Source organism: Camellia sinensis, chromosome 2 (genome assembly GCF_055761805.1).
Source record: "Camellia sinensis isolate YWXY chromosome 2, ASM5576180v1, whole genome shotgun sequence".
In the NCBI taxonomy this organism is placed as follows: Eukaryota; Viridiplantae; Streptophyta; class Magnoliopsida; order Ericales; family Theaceae; genus Camellia; species Camellia sinensis.
The window spans coordinates 36,393,979-36,410,476 of NC_138962.1; the positions used below are offsets into that span (position 1 = coordinate 36,393,979).

At 35.1% G+C, this 16,498-nt stretch overlaps 2 protein-coding genes and 1 long non-coding RNA gene across 6 annotated transcripts; all 3 read left to right on the top strand.

Moving 5' to 3' along the window:
* The first annotated feature begins 413 nt into the window (after positions 1-413).
* On the top strand, positions 414-4,030 carry LOC114322709 (endo-1,4-beta-xylanase 5). Its single transcript, XM_028270081.2, has 5 exons — positions 414-749; positions 871-969; positions 1,043-1,454; positions 1,740-2,104; positions 3,316-4,030. The coding sequence occupies exons 1-5, from the start codon at positions 567-569 to the stop codon at positions 3,673-3,675; spliced, it is 1,419 nt and encodes a 472-aa protein (XP_028125882.2). The 5' UTR covers positions 414-566; the 3' UTR covers positions 3,676-4,030.
* A 322-nt stretch (positions 4,031-4,352) lies between these two features.
* LOC145819968 (uncharacterized) lies at positions 4,353-8,470 on the top strand. 4 transcript variants are annotated; one of them, XM_082914091.1, is made up of 6 exons: positions 4,353-4,426; positions 4,596-4,628; positions 4,790-4,831; positions 6,400-6,544; positions 7,022-7,393; positions 7,475-8,469. In XM_082914091.1, the coding sequence occupies exons 5-6, from the start codon at positions 7,025-7,027 to the stop codon at positions 8,078-8,080; spliced, it is 975 nt and encodes a 324-aa protein (XP_082770217.1). In that variant the 5' UTR covers positions 4,353-4,426; positions 4,596-4,628; positions 4,790-4,831; positions 6,400-6,544; positions 7,022-7,024; the 3' UTR covers positions 8,081-8,469. The 4 variants fall into 4 exon arrangements, with proteins under 4 accessions (XP_082770217.1, XP_082770219.1, XP_082770218.1 ...); XM_082914093.1 differs by lacking the exon at positions 6,400-6,544 and having other exon boundaries at positions 7,475-8,470; XM_082914092.1 differs by lacking the exon at positions 4,353-4,426 and having other exon boundaries at positions 4,527-4,628.
* Positions 8,471-9,005: 535 nt separating this feature from the next.
* LOC114318159 (uncharacterized) lies at positions 9,006-9,462 on the top strand. The gene is made up of 2 exons (XR_003648946.2): positions 9,006-9,143; positions 9,234-9,462. It is a non-coding gene; the product is annotated as an uncharacterized LOC114318159 (long non-coding RNA).
* The last annotated feature ends 7,036 nt before the right edge of the window (positions 9,463-16,498 follow it).

The window sequence follows — 16,498 nt, forward strand, 5'->3', positions numbered from 1 at the left end:
GATTATCAGCTTCTGCTATGGACATGTTAATTTATGGTTATACTCTTAAATTTTTTTATTTTTTATTTTTTTAAAATTAGAAAAAGACTCAAATGGACTATAGATTATTATTATTTTTTTTATGAGAAATGTAGACAAACAAAAAATAAAAATTAATTGAAAAAGGTATTTCACAACTTATTTAACAAACACTACTCAGCAACTTAAATCTATAATCCAACAGTTACACCAAACAGATTAACAACTTCTGATTAAAGTCATAATCTATAATCTATTAAATTATAATCTATAAGTTATTTTAATAGCTACACTAAACGGGTACTTTATATAATACTAAACGGGTCCTTTATATAATACATATAGATGGATGCACAACCCATATTAGATGGGTGACTTAGCTCCAACCTGAAAGTTTTGTCGTCTATGATTGACCCAACCCAGTGGTCGGTCTTCATAAAAGAGTTAGGTGTTCTACGCCATCTTATAAGTCCATCCTAGACATTGTTGACGATCATGTGGGATGACATGTGCAGAGCGATATCCAATTTCCTTTTTAAGCACTAATTATGTTGTGTTGTGGTGCAGCATGGTTACAAGTAAGCCAAGGAAATGCAAAAGTAGCAGCCATGTTCAAAACACCATCAGGCTTTGAACATGCCGGTTGGGTTGTTGCCGAGTCTGGCTGTTGGTCCATGCTTAAGGGTGGCCTTGTTGTTAATGCTTCTGGCCCTTCTCACCTCTACTTTGAGGTAATAATGTATATATAATCAAAATCACATTGAAATCGGTCTCAGAATTGGACCTATAAAAAGTTCAGGGTTCTTCTGAGTTATTTGTTTTAAGATTTTAACTATCCAGTGTCCTTTGCAGAGCAACAATACATTGGTTGAGATATGGGCAGATAGCATTTCCTTAAAACCATTCACCGAAAAGCAGTGGAGATCTCATCAACATCAAAGCATTGATAAGGTAAACAAAGATAAACTTAGGTATAAGGCATATTGCATTGAAATTTTGGGTTATTAACAATTAAACTTGACAGAATCGCAAGAGCTCAGTGAAACTTATTGCAATGGATGACAAAGGCAATCCTCTAGCAAACGCCACGTTCTCCATAAAGCAACAAAGACCCAATTTCCCATTCGGTTGTGCCATGAACAAGAACATACTCACCAACACTGGCTACCAAAACTGGTTCATGTCCAGGTTCAGAGTAACCACATTCGGGAATGCAATGAAATGGTACAGCACCGAGCCTTATAGAGGCAGGGAGGACTACTCTGTCCCTGATGCCATGCTCCAGTTTGCTAGCAGAAACAACATCCGTGTGCGCGGTCACAACATTTTCTGGGACGATCCTGAGTTCCAGCCGCAATGGGTGAAATCACTCTCGTCTAATGATCTTTGGTTTGCTGTCAACAAAAGGATGAACTCCATTGTCCCCAGATATGCAGGTATGTGAAGAAAGAAAAAAGAAAAGAAAATAGAGTTTAAAAAAGGCAAAATATCTTCTTTTTTTTTTGTTTACACTAGATTATCTACTGGATGGTCTAGTTTTTGGTCCATTAGACTTGTCATGAATTCTGTTTTTCCAATATGTTATGTTCATTTTTTAATTATTTATTAAAAAAAAATGAGATTGATCTCATAACTATAACTACATGATTTTATTGTCTTAGTGTATAAGGTTATCAATCTCAATTATTAAAAAGAATTTCTATACAAAATGATATGATCAGGGAAGGTCATAGCGTGGGATGTAGTGAATGAAAACTTGCATTTCCATTTCTTCGAAAGCAAGCTTGGGCCAAACGCTTCCGCCATTTTCTTCAACGATGTTCACCGGCTTGACCCTGGAGCCATGTTGTTCTTGAACGATTACAATACGATTGAACAGGGTGGTGACGTGGCATCCTCGCCTGCCAGGTACTTGCAGAAGTTTCTACAGATTCGGGCAGGGGGTTATCGAGGACCAATAGCGATTGGACTTGAGTCACATTTCAGTACTCCCAACATTCCTTACATGAGAGCTGCGATTGACAAACTTGCTTCTACAGGGTTGCCAATTTGGCTCACTGAAGTAGATATACAAGGCCCCAATCAGGTATTTGTTTTTGTTCTAATATTACAGCTTTCTAAGAATACAGAAACCGATCAGATAATGTATTTCTAGATTTTTAAGTTCATATTTGGTTCTGCCAGGGATAGCAATTGCTCACTATGAGGGTACTAGATTCTCTATTCTTGAATATGTATATATTTTTTTATCTATTTGTATACATCATTAAATGATATCTTCTCAACCCCCAAGGGTTGGCCTAGTGGTGGAGGCTTGGGACTTAAGAGTTTGCTTCTCTCTAGGTCTCAGGTTTAAAATCTCTTAGGTGTTATCAACTCTTGTGTTGGACCAGTCCATACAGAGCTCTGCTCTAGCTTTAAATGGGGCCCCGCCAATTCTTGTGTTGGGCCAGTCTATACAGAGCTCTGCTCTAGCTTTAAATGGGCCCCCGCAAGTGGACGGTGGGATTGGTCCCCCAGGGATTAGTTGAGGTGCGCGCAAGCTAACCCGGACACCCTAAGTTATCAAAAAACACTCTATCCACATTGTGACACATTATGGTGTCTCACAAAACACAACATAAAAGTGATAGGTCGCCCACTACTTTAACAAAAATAGAAATAAGATTGAGACGCGACATCATCTTGTCTAAAGAACGCTACATAATTTTCCAATCTAATGACAGAGACAAGAGAACAGAAAGATTTAGGTAAAGATGACCATTGGCCAATCAGGGAAAGAAAAAAAAAAAAAGGATTATTTTGAAAAGAAGAAAATAAGCAGTTTTTTTGGGCTTATTTCCTTACTTTTTGGTTTATGCCCAAAATCATTAGGAAAGACGGAAAAAGCTGTATTTTTGTTTTTTTTTAAAATTATTTTTATATGTTGTCACATGTAGGCAAAGAAATAGATGGAACATATTACTATTATAAAATTATGTGAAATTACAATTTTACCTTAGTTCTCTTTCATAAATAAAAGGGTATTTTTATAATTTCAAAAGTTGACTTGTTTTTAACTTGTCAAATGATTTTTTGCTCAAATAAATTAGCTGGCTTTTTGGAAATAAGCCAAAAGCCAATTTTTTTGTCTTCCCAAAATAGCCGAATAAGTGAGACAAAAGCTAAATATTTGGGAATAGAACCAATTGCATAATCAGACACAACACACACCCATGTGAGTCAATTATATTCAATTTTATTATCGACTTCTGTGTTCATAAATATATTCTTAATTATGTGTATTTTTGTGGGCAGGCTACCTTCTTAGATCAAGTGTTAAGGGAAGGTTACTCACATCCTAGTATCAATGGAATCATAGTATGGGCAGCATGGAGTCCAGAGGGGTGTTATCATATGTGTTTAACAGACAACAATTTCAGAAATCTCCCAACTGGAGATGTCGTCGACAGGCTCATCAGGGAGTGGAGCCATTCAGGATTGTCTGCAGGCACTACAGATTCCAACGGTCACTTTAAAACTCGGCTTTTTCATGGAGATTATGAAGTCACTATCACTCACCCGAATATGGTGAATTCTTCAGTGACTCGTAAGTTCAAGGTTGCTCCCATAAAAAAATCTCAACAAAAATCACTACATGCTAAAGTTTCCGCGTGAGAGTTGTTGTTTAGTTTTTAATTTTTGAATGGTTGTATTGTTTTTGGGTTGTTGGTTGATTCTTCACATGCATGTATTGAAATTGGATGTTTTTGAATCTCTCATTTGTGGAGGGAAAGTTTGAATAAATACCACAGAAATCTATTTTTTGTCAACGTCCTAGATGCAATAATGTTCCCTTTAGAATAGACTATTTTAGTTGGTTTTTTTTTTTTTATTTAAATTTTTTGATTATTTTAGCTTAGCTAAAAAAGTTATGTTTGAAATAGTAGTTGGTTTTTTTTATTTAGTTGATTTGATAATTGTAAGAGAAAAAATAAAATGATTATAGTTTAAATATAATATTTTGTCTTATTAACTATTTTAACATATTTTATCTTTATTAAGGGTATGTTTGGTAACCATTTTATTTTCAGTTTACAGTTTATATTTACAAAAATTTTAAAAATTATGATAAAAACTCGTTTGGTAAAAAATTTGATTTATAATTCGGCTTCCAGTTTATAAATCTTACCCAAAAAACGAAAACAGAAAAAACCTGTTTTGGCTAATTTAATAAACTGGCACTGTAGCGGAAGTTACTGTAGCGGAGCTACAGTAACTTAATTGTGGGCGTCTTGATCTCGGCTCAAATCTCCGCAGCACCAACGTTAAAATATATCATCTTCCTCCACCTCATTCATTTATTTTGTCCAACGGTAATATCTCATCTTCATCCACCTCATTTATGTTCACGAACTTCACAGATCAGGTTTGTCTCTCTCCCCTCTCTTCTCTCTCTCTTCTCTCTCTGTCTCCCCTCTCTTCTCTGTGTTCACCGACTTTGTCTGTCTCCCCTCTCCTCTCTGCTCTCTCTGTCTCCCCTCTCTTCTCTTCGATTTTTGTTTTCTTTTCTAAAACATTATGTTGCAAACATGCAGATCTTTGTAGATCTGTCAACAAATTGATCTTAGGTATGTTTCTTCTCTCTCTCTTGCTATGGTTTGTAGGTTAATAGATCTGTCATGAAATCGATTTGATGGCAGCTTCGATGGCAACAAAATGATCTCAGATTTTTGAGAGACCATGGTGGTTTTTTTTTTTTTTTTTCTGAAACGACAAATTTATTTTGCAGATTTTTTGCAAAATCTCCGAACCACATCGATCTCACTCTCAGGTCAGTTTCTCTTTCATGGTTGGTTGTAGATCTGTGCTACATTTCGTAGATCTGTACTATAATTTGTTCTGCAATTTTTTTCCCGAACCAAAAATATGTTCTGCAGAAATCTCTTTTTTTTTTTTTGTTGGTTGTAGATCTGTGCTACAAATCTTTTTTTTTTTTTTTCTGAACTAGAAATCTATTCTGCTTTGGGAAAACCTAATCTGTAGGACCTTGGAAGGAGCCCTGATTAACCTGTGCCATAGACATGAAATCAGATTGTTGTCAAGACTTGAGCATTAGAACTGAAAATATATTTCTACAGTTCTCAAAATTAAAAACCCCATTTGGGACACATCCAAAACTTGTGAAACTGGAATTGGTTTATCAAATTTGGTTAGGGACACCACCTGTCGAATTCAAGTACATGTTTGAATTTTTGTGAATTTTTTTATTGATTTTATTTTATGTTGAAGATTCTTAATCCTTTACATATATTTATATATATTTTGAGTTTTTGTCGTTTTTAATAAAAATAGAAAATACAGGAATCGGTAAATAAGAAAGAAAGGTCGAAAATGGAAGAATGGTGGGTGGGGCAAATGATATCTGAACATTAAAAGCTCTTTCTATTTTGGTAGATTTTTTGACAGTCCTTTTTTTTTCTCCCTAAAATTATATATTTTGTAAATTTTTTGAATGGATGATTTATAATACGCTATGGAATGGATAGATAATACTATATTTTCAAAACGATGCATAGAATAAGAGTCATATTTTTCCCTTAATTTCTATTGTTGGAAAGAAAAGCAACCTTGGTGTTAAGATGCGTTAGAGGATTTACAAAGATAATTGAATTTTGGAGAAGATACCAGGTGAGTTAGCCAAAAATTGAGAGAATTTTAGACATTGCTGCCAATGTTGTATCATGTTAATCTTGCCAAATAATTATTAATATATATATATATATATATTGAATTTTGTTTTGGTTATTAATTTTGAATAATTGTTAAAGAAAATAATTAAGGTGAAAAAAGAATCGAGAATGAAGAATCAATAATGCATAATCTGATTAGCGTGGGTAATGTTGAAAAACAGATCTGAAAGCTCAAATTCAAATTTGAAAGAAAAAAAGGCCAGATTATAAGCCTTGAATGTTAAAAGTAAACACACTTGGGAGCCAAAATCAAGAGTCAACAGCTGATAAGAGCCAAAAGTGGTGCAGCTATAGTCTCCTGGCATGAACAAGAGATGCACATATTTCAATATAAATTCTCATTTACAAAATAAAAAAAAAAAGGCAACTGCAGAACTCAATAATGACAATTCAACCAACCAATCCCACTTTTGCAAGTTATTTTCTGACACTTACAACACAAAACCCGTAGGACAGAAAAGGCCATGAATGCCATGAAGAAAGCATTTCTATAACCTGTTGGTCCTGTTCTAGTAGTGAAAAAACTTAGTTGTTATTCCTTATCAGGGACGTGGATTTTGGGAACTCTACAAGATATAAATATAAAATTACGTATTTAACTGAGACTGAGAGAAAGGGACTAATGAAATTGTTGGATCAACAATTGCAGAGATGTGAAACAAACAGACAAGAATAATACTAATGGGTAGAAAAAACAGATTGTTTTGGGCTCAACCACCAGAAGTGAGCATGGAAGTGAAGATTACTTTAAGAGGATATCTGTAAGCAAAGACGGGGATTATTTCTCAACTCAGGTTTTTAGATGTTTTTCAAGTACCGTTCCTCTCATCTTCTAGATACCATTACTATAGAACAAATTCTACCAAACCATGTTAAATATTGTGTGTTTTTCTTCTGTAGTATATTTTTGAATTGTTAGGACAGTTACACATCCATTAAATCAATTTTTGGACTTTGTACGTCATATATAAGGTTGAATTGGATAAAGGCTCTAGTTTTCTCTTGTATATATCCTATGTGCATATGCCATGCCCCCTTGATGTTTTTATTTGTGTCTCTTCATTTTATTTGACTTATATTTTTTTGAAATTTGTGCATATGCCACAAGGATATTTAAACTGCTATTTATTCTTCAATGTCTCTTCATTTTATTTGACTTATATTTTTTTGAAATTTGTTTAAACTGCTGTTTATTCTTCAATGTGTCTTCATTTTATTTGACTCATATTTTTTTGAAATTTGTTTATCTATGAATAAATATAAATATTTAGGTAATGGCATCAACAATACATTATGATCTCCCCATTGATGATGATGATGTTGTTGAAGTTGGTAGAGAAAACAGTAGTCCATGGCCTCAGGCAAATGAGGCTCTTTTCGTTACCCTTATGGATGAGGAGGTGAAAACCAAGAAGAGTAAAATAACTGGAACATTCACGAAACAAGCTTGGAATAGGTTGAGAGATCAAATGAACGCGAAAACCCAATACAAGTATAACACAGACCAGCTTCGGAACAAATACAATCAGCTGCGTATTATGTTCAACAAATTTACATCATTACTGAAGCATACTGGTGTTGGTTGGGATAGCCAGCGACTTACTATCACTGCACCGGATGACGTTTGGGAAGCCCTTTACAAGGTTTAATTAACTTTTTGCATTTTCTTTACTACATGTAATTAGAGAATTCTTCATGTTAACTTCAAATTCATTGATTTGTAGGTTAATACCCATGCAAAGAGGTTTAGGAAGAAAGGGATGGTTTACTACCATGAGTTGTCTCGTATCTTAGGAGACACATCCGCAACTGGTAAACTAGCTTTTCCTTCCACCAAATCACCTTCTGAAAGTAGTGCCAGTTCTGATCCTGAATTTAAGGTAAAGAATGAGGAGTTAGATGCATTGCAAATTGATAGTGATAATGAAAATGGAGATGGCCAAGGCAAGGGCAAGGGCAAGGGCAAGGGCAAAGGCAAGAGCAAAATGGGAGGTAAAAAGAGTAAGAAGAGGAGCTCTTTTCAAGCTAATATTTCTGAAGCACTCAAAGAAATGAGTGAAAATAGCAAGAGGAAGGTGGACCTAATGGAAAAGCGTTTCACAAGTGCTTCAGTTACTAATGTTGGCGATGACAGTGGTTCAATTGAAGGTGGCTCTACTCCATCACGTTCATTACTGAAAGAGTGCATGGCACTATTGCATGGTATGGAGGAAATTCCTGCTGCTGCTTACACCAAAGCTGTGAACAAGCTTGCATCGGATCCCATAATGAGGGAGGTATTTGTTGATATGCCTGCTAGTAGGATGAGGGATTGGGTCCTTAATCTTTGAGAGAATGCAGATTTAGTGTGGTATGTGTTTGTGTTGTTTAATTTATTTGGTAGTTTATTATGGAAACAGACTTATTATGGAAGTTTATATTTGGTACTGTAACTGTTGAATTGTTGGATAATCTTTTGTGCTGTAACAGACTTAGTGTATTCTGTGAACAAGCTTGTATTGTTGGATAACTGATGTATTGTAGTTTTTATTTTATTTTTTTCAGAATAATTTATTATGGAAACAGAGTTAGGTGTATTCTATTGGTGTTTTTAATATTGTACTGCAAAGAGATGGGTAGATGAGTAGATATCAAATTGAGTAAATGGTATGCAGGCTTTCCATTATTGCTACAATATTGTACTAGTATGCAGGCTTTCCATTATTGCTACAATATTGTACTAGTATGCAGGCTATTTTTATTATGGTAGTTTATGGTTGGTTAAAGTATTGAATGCTCTTTCTCCTATATAATGTTTGTTACTAGTATGCTCTTTTTACTGCATTGTCAACATTACATAGGAAGCATTGTCAACATTGTATCACTGCATTCTCAACACTGCATTGCAAGGTATGTATGATCTTCTTCTATATAAAATTCTTATGTCATTGTACTGTCAACATTGTTTTTTCCATTACCTGTTCGATGAAATCTGTCAATGTGTCTAGATTATTCACTAAATTTTGAAGTCATATGAAACATCACTAGATGTGGGTTTCTGGCATGAATTATTTTGAAGTCATATGAAACATCTAGTCCAATTTTGAAGTCATATGAAACATCACTAGATGTGGATTATTAACATCATTCACATGTTTTTATAAAAAGTTTTTTTTGCTAATGATAGTTGATTAATGAGTAGTCTTTAATAACCTCAATATATGTTAAAAAAGCATGTATTAAGATATATAGATGCTGAACTTGCATGGCCCTTAATTCCGGACCATAGTAATTATGATGCTGAACTTGCATGGCCCTTAATTCTGGACAACTTTGTTGAATGGATGAGAGCAAAGCAGAGATAAACCAAGAACCGATTGGTGCATCGGTTCTCTGTCATTATCCAAGCTTAAAGTACGTCACCATTTGAATACCATATTCAATTTTTTTCGGTCCACTCTCTTCGACTTAAATTATATTGTTTGAATATCAATTTGTTTGCAGGATTGTCTCAAACAACACACATCAAAAGTGAGCAATCAATTTTCTTTTGTTTTTTTTTTTCCCTTGATTTTTGATTGAAGGGAGGAGCTTTTCTTCTTTTCTGAATATACTATTGTTAGAACCCACCCCCCTCACTGTTAGAAGTTAGTGATGTGTTATTGATCTCTGTTTTGGTAATGTCTCAGTACATTTTATTTGTCATTATTTATGCAACTTGGTTTCAGTTTTATTGTTATGTTGTCTACTTTTATTTTAGGAAAAATTATACTTTAACCCCCTTAACTATGCTTATTGTCACTTTACCCCTCAACTAAAATTGCTGCATTCCACCCCTTTGATGTTCTGATTTGTTTCTATCCCAGCCTTCTATCTTTGTTATGAAAAGAGGACAAAAAATGGCATGTGAGCTGCACGTGTCAATTTTATAACCAATAAATTGGAGCCAACATTTGAATTGGACATCACTAGATGTGGGTTATTTTAATTATTTTAAAGTGATATGAAATTAAAATATATGGAGCCAACATTTGAATTGGACCAAACAAAATGGTTACCAAACCGAAAAAAATTCAATGAAAGAAAAAATTATTGTGTGACCATTATGTCATGTATTTTCATTATCACTAATACTTTTGTTTTTAAGGGGTCAGCACTATATCACAGTGATATATATGGAGCCGATGCATGCTCTTGATTTGAGTTTTGACTCAGACAGTGACGATGAAAATATACAATTTCTGGTGTGTGTAGCACTACATGAGTATTGTAATACTTACCTTCAACCTAGACCATGCCGAACGTCCATATTACAAGGACATGACTACGTATTAGAAATATTGAATGGCCATGAAAGAAGGTCCAAGGAAAATTTCAGAATGGAACCAGATGTATTTATTAATTTGTGCGAGGCACTTAAGGTATATGGTAAACTGGAACACTCACGTTATCTGACTGTCCAAGAGCAAGTTTGTATATTTTTGCTAACAATTGGTCACAATGAACGAAATCGTGTTGTCCAAGAGCGATTCCAACATTCTGGCCAAACCATCTCCAAATACTTCAACCGAGTCTTGAAGGCAGTGTGTAGGCTTGGTAAACAAGTTATAAGGCCTCCAGATTTTGATGAGGTGCCTGCAGAAATTCGACATAATCCACGCTTCTATCCTTTTTTTAAGGTAATCACTAACAGAATATTTGAAATATAAATTTTAGTAAAATATCCTGCATTATTAAAGTCATTTGTCAAATAGGATTGTGTTGGAGCAATTGATGGTACCCACATATCTGCAAGGGTGCCAGCATCAGAGCAAATACCATATCGGGGTAAGCATACAGTTACAACACAAAATGTAATGTGTGTTTGCTCATTTGATATGCGATTTACGTATGTATTGGCCGGTTGGGAGGGCACTGCAAATGATTCAAGAGTGTTCATTGAAACCGTACATGATCCAACAAATTTATTTCCAATGCCACCAACAGGTACGTATTATATGGCATTTTGTTAATTTATAATGAATATTCTTTTGTCAACCCATAATAATAGATACATACATGTTGAACAGATAAATACTATGTTGTCGACTCGGGTTATACAAATATGCCTGGCTTTTTATCGCCATACCGTGGTGAGAGGTACCATCTAAATGAGTTTCGTAATCAACGTCGACAACCAAGAAACAAGAAGCAAATGTTCAATTACCGACACTCCTCACTGCGCAATGTGATTGAGAGATGCTTCGGTGTCTTGAAGGCTCGTTTTCCAATTTTGAGAGACATGCCTCCGTATTCAACTAAGACGCAGAGATACATCCCCATTGCATGCTGTACAATACACAACTGGATAAGGACACATTCTCAAAATGACACATTGTTCGCTGAATGGGCCAATCCAGATCGTATCGTTGAAGATAATGGGCCTAGTGGAGGTGATAGTAGCAGCTCGACACATGCAGGAAGTAGTTCTCAGCAACCAATTGACTTAGACATTAGTCAACCTCAATTACGTCACATGTCTGATGTAAGGAATCAAATTGCTGGTCAAATTTGGGAATCTCTCGGAAACAATTGAAATATTATTTATGCGTATAATAGATTGTGGAAGATGTTTTTTTTATGGTTTGTGGAAGAATTGAGATGTTATTATTATGGTTTGTAAGTTGTTATGAACATTATGGTTTATTATGGTTATTAAATTTATCTATGGTTGGTATTGTATCAATATGATTATTATGGATAATGTGTATGATCCTATTGTCAAAAAAAAATTAAAAAAAAAAATTAAAAAATTAAAAAAATTAAAAAAAAATTAAATAAAAAAAAAATTAGGCCTTAACAAACATGTTTTTTAGTTTATGTTTTCAAAAATTTTCAAACATTTTGTCCAAACCAAACGAGTTTATTATTTATGTTTTTCAAAAAATAAACAAAAACCAGTTTATAAAATTTTTGTAAATATAAACTGAAAACGTAAACGTTACCAAACGCTACCTAATTATTTTTATCCAAATCCAACTTCCCAAACACTCCCCATGTTTGGCCAAAAGAATTGAATTATTATTTGCATAGTTGATAAGCATACTGTTACACCTATAGTTACAACTACACCTCCAGTTACATAGTTACAGTTACATAGTTAGTTTGTTAGATCAATTGTAACTATATTAGTTCATAAATATCTGTAACAGTTGATTTTGTGAAATAAGAAAGATGATTTCATATTCTTGTTATGGTATCAGAGCCAATTAAGCTCTCACGAGCAAACACAAGAAAACAATGGCAGATTCATCTTCATCATCTTCATCACTGCCTTTACCACAAAGTCTTAGTCTCTTAGTCTCAAATTTCAGTTCATTAGTTACAGTAAAGCTTGATTCTACAAACTTTCTCATCTGGAAAAACCAGATGTAAAATGTTCTGCGAGCAACTAATTTTCTTAGCTTTGTGGCTGGATCTATTCCATGTCCACCTCTAGATGTTCTTGATTCATTAGGCAAAACCATTCCAAATCTAGAATTTGAGAAATGGCAAATCATTGATGCTCATCTCCTCAGTTGCATTACTGCAAAACTTTCTTCTTCTGTATTCTCTTCCGTTCTTCATCTTCACCATTGTTCTGAAGTTTGTACTGCAATTGAGAAGAGATACACTTCTCTTTCTCGATCACATATTCATCAACTCAAACACAAACTTTAGAGTCTTACAAAGAAAGGATTTACAATGGAAGAATATCTTCATCAAATCAGAGATATTTTAGATCAATTAAGTCTTGCATCTTTGATCATTAATGATGAAGATTTGGTTCTTCTTACTTTGAATGGTCTTTCTGAGGAATATGATGCATTCAAACTACCATTTGTGCTAGAACTGAAGCCATTACAATGGAAGATTTGTCTGCTCTGTTGTGCTCCGAAGCTATACATATGGAGAACAAGGTCAGACAAGCTCTTGGAGTTGATGTAACTGCTGCCTAAACTGCAACCAAGACATCTGAGTCTGGTTTTTCCTCTTCACATTTTTTTCAACATAGAGGTCACTCTGTATCCAATCGAGGTTGACATCAGTTTTGCGATTCTCGAGGTGGTAAATATCGTGGTGGTGGTCGATCATATCGTAATGACAGAGGCAAATCTGGAAATTTCTCGTCTACTAGTTCAGGTTGTCAGATCTATGGTGTTCTTGGTCATAGTGCCCTTGACTATTGGTACAAAATGGATCCAAGTTATCAATCTTACCAGCACACAACCTCTTCTCTTAATTCTACTCCATCTGTTCGAGCATATGTTGCGCTGACACCACCTACTTCTTCTTCCATTCCTACCACTCCTCCTTGGTATGTTGATTCAGCTGCTACAAATCATATCACCAATGACTTAAGCAACCTTCAGTTGTACCAGCCTTATCAAGGCACAGATCAGGTTACAGTAAGTAGTGGTCAGACCTTACCTATTCATCATATTGGTAAGGGTCTTTTGCCTACACCTCAGTATTCTCTTCATCTCAATGATATGCTTCATGTTCCTCATATTTCTTCCAATCTTTTATCTGTTCACAAGCTTACTAAGGACAGTAATTGTTTAGTTACATTTGATGCTAACTCTTTTGTTATTCAGGACAAAATTTCGAACCAAGTTCTGTCACGACCCAAACCCGCCTCTATAGGCTTAGCGTCGTAACCGGCCAGTAACCCTTGGATTACCGAAGGCCTCTTAACAGAAAAACATATAATTAGGGGCTGCAGAAGCAATAAATAGAAATATACATAGTCCATTGAGCTGTGAAGACATACATGAGACAAATATTCTTAAACTTCAATAAAGATGTGTGTGACGTCAAAAGATACAGTTAATATATGTCACTCCAAGTACTGTACATATAAGCAGAAATTTACCCGTAATTAAAACAAAAGAGCCAAAGTCTTAAACTCAAAAACATAGCCTTGGGATTTGACATGATCTGGAACCTCCTCGGGAGGCACAAAGGGTGGCTGACAAACACAAAACTCTTCAGGCATCATCGTAAGCCTGGTCAAGCGCCTGGTCACCTACATACATAACATAAATAGTGAGCGGGAGCCCAGTGAATAATAACAGAGTAAAGATTTTAATGAATGATATCCATCATAGAGTTAGAAATCAGAGTTTTACGCATATACGGATTTCAAATCAGAAACAAATTTATATACCTGATCATATTCATTTTCAGAGTTTATACATTTCACATCATAGTACGTGGCACATCCATTAGCATTAACAAATCCGATGACCCATGAGGGATAGCCGTGAAGGCATTTTGATAACCCACAAATGGACAGCTATAAGGCATTCCGATGACTTGTGTGCACAAAGACGTTTCTGATGACCCATAAAGGGACGCATATCATATGATGCTAAGGATGCCACAAATACATTTCAAAAACTTGGACGTTCGTTCATTCACACAAAACATAGCATTTCAGAAACTAATCATGTCGTATCATCAGAAAATAATTAAGTTTAACATAACTTTACAAAGTTATTACTCACAAATAATAGGTGGCTCCAAATAGCTGAATAGAGTAGGCAACTCAGATATCTTGTGGCGCATGACCTACACAGGTACAAAACGAAATCATATTGAATTACACACCTGGAAACATTTACTATGTTCGTTTCTTATGTTGGTGTGTCTCTACTTTTATTCTCATTAGTATGCCTTAATCTAGGCCTAGGTATGCCTAGGATGAAATGAGGATGCAAAAATGCATTTAAAAACACTTGACAAAACTTGCTGAAAACAGAGTCCTCGCTTGAGCGTAACTTCTTACACTCGAGCGGACATGCAAAATGTGAGTGGTCGCTCGGGCGCAAGATCCGTCGCTCGAGCAGTCTGTAAACTTTTGTAAAAGTGCTGGTTACTTGCTTTTTCCGCTCGATGCTCGCTCGAGCGTAAGAGACATGCCCTCGCTCGAGCGCAACTTTTGTCGCTCGAGCGGATTGCAAAACATAAGAACTTCTGGGAGTTTGCATTTCATGCTTGAGCAGACTTTTGGTCGCTCGAGCAGAAGTACACGCACTCAGAGTGGTCGCTCGAGCTTGGATTCATTCGCTCGAGCGGAAGTGCAAAATTTGGAATTTTCAGATTGCACTCCCTAGCTCAAAACTCGAATCTAACTCATCAAAACACAACTCTTGGTCCCCAAAACTTGAGAAAACAAGTTTAGACTTTGAAAACATTAAGAATTAAAGATCCTTTCACAAAATCAAGAGAGTAGGTCAATTGTGCAAAAATTCAACTTGAAATGTGAGAACATGATATGAACATGACGTGCATGTATTCATTTGGGTTCATGGCTTCCAAAACATGATCAAATTAGGGCCAATGGTGAGAAATGGTATGAATTCTTCAAACCATGCTAGAATTACAACATGCATGAGAGAAAATTCTTTGAAGACAACTTCAAAATGTCATGAAATATGCATGCATGTATGTATGATTTATACTCCTTCATTCTAGTTCAATTTCAATTTAATTCTCTTGCATTCATGAACTTACCAACTCAAAAGCCAGACTAAAGGCTCGAATTCTTACCTTATACTTTGGATTCACAAGTGTAGAGGCTTAAATTTCTAAACTATCCTCAAGTTTCCAACAATTCCTAGCAATTCACTCATTCTCCCTTGTTGAACTCACTCTCACTTTTGGTCTCTCTCTTTCTCCATGTGTTGTAGCTCAAAAAGAATAAAATGAGAGTGTATGGATGCATATAAGAGTCCACGAGTGCCTTAGTTAGGCTTGGATTAAAGAATTCATCAATTAGTCTTAATTGAGCACTAGTTACTCTAATTTAATCGTTCCGAATCGAATTTCAGTTAAACCTATCATAAAATTCCAAAAATTCTAATTAACACATAAATCAAGTCAGTTTTTGAATTGGATGCCGATAAGGCCTTCAATTCGCAACTGAAACGGAAACATGAACAGATTTTTCTACGTTAAATAGAAACAAACACATATAAGGCAACATATGATGCAACATTTCACTTTAATTAATTATTAGGCATAATTAAGCATGGTTTAACATTAATCATGGGTCTGGGTTGTTACAGGTTTTGCATAAAGGCTCTAATCATCATGGGCTTTATCAGTTTGCATACTCTTCTTCATCTCCTCATTCTCAAGCCTGCATTGCTCACTCTCCTTCTCAAGTCTCTATGTCCACTTGGCATCAAAGACTTAGCCATCCTTCTTCCTTGAAAATGCAGTATATTGTCAAACATTTACCTGTTGCTTTCAAAAATAATAGTGTTGAATTTTCATGCACTCCTTGTAATGTTTCTAAGATCCATAGATTACCATTTAAGCTTCTTCTACTACTGTAAATAGGCCTTTTTCTTTTGTTCATAGTGATGTATGGGGCCTTTTTCATGCTTTTACTTCTGGTTTTAAGTACTATCTCTTGTTTGTAGATGACTTTACTAGATTTACTTGGATTTACCTTTTGCATGTCAAAAGTGAAGTTTTCTTCACATTTCTTTCTTTTGAAGCTTATGTTGAAAATTAGTTTGCTACTCATCTTCAAATCTTAAGGACTGATAATGGTACTGAGTTTGTTAATAAACAAATGGATGGTTATTTGGCTCAAAATGGTGTGATTCATCAACTTAGTTGTCCTTACACTCTTGAGCAAAATGGCATAGCTGAGAGAAAACATCAACATATTACTGAGATTGCTATTACCTTGTTATCACAGTCTTCTATGCCAATTTCTTTTTGGTTTGAGGCTA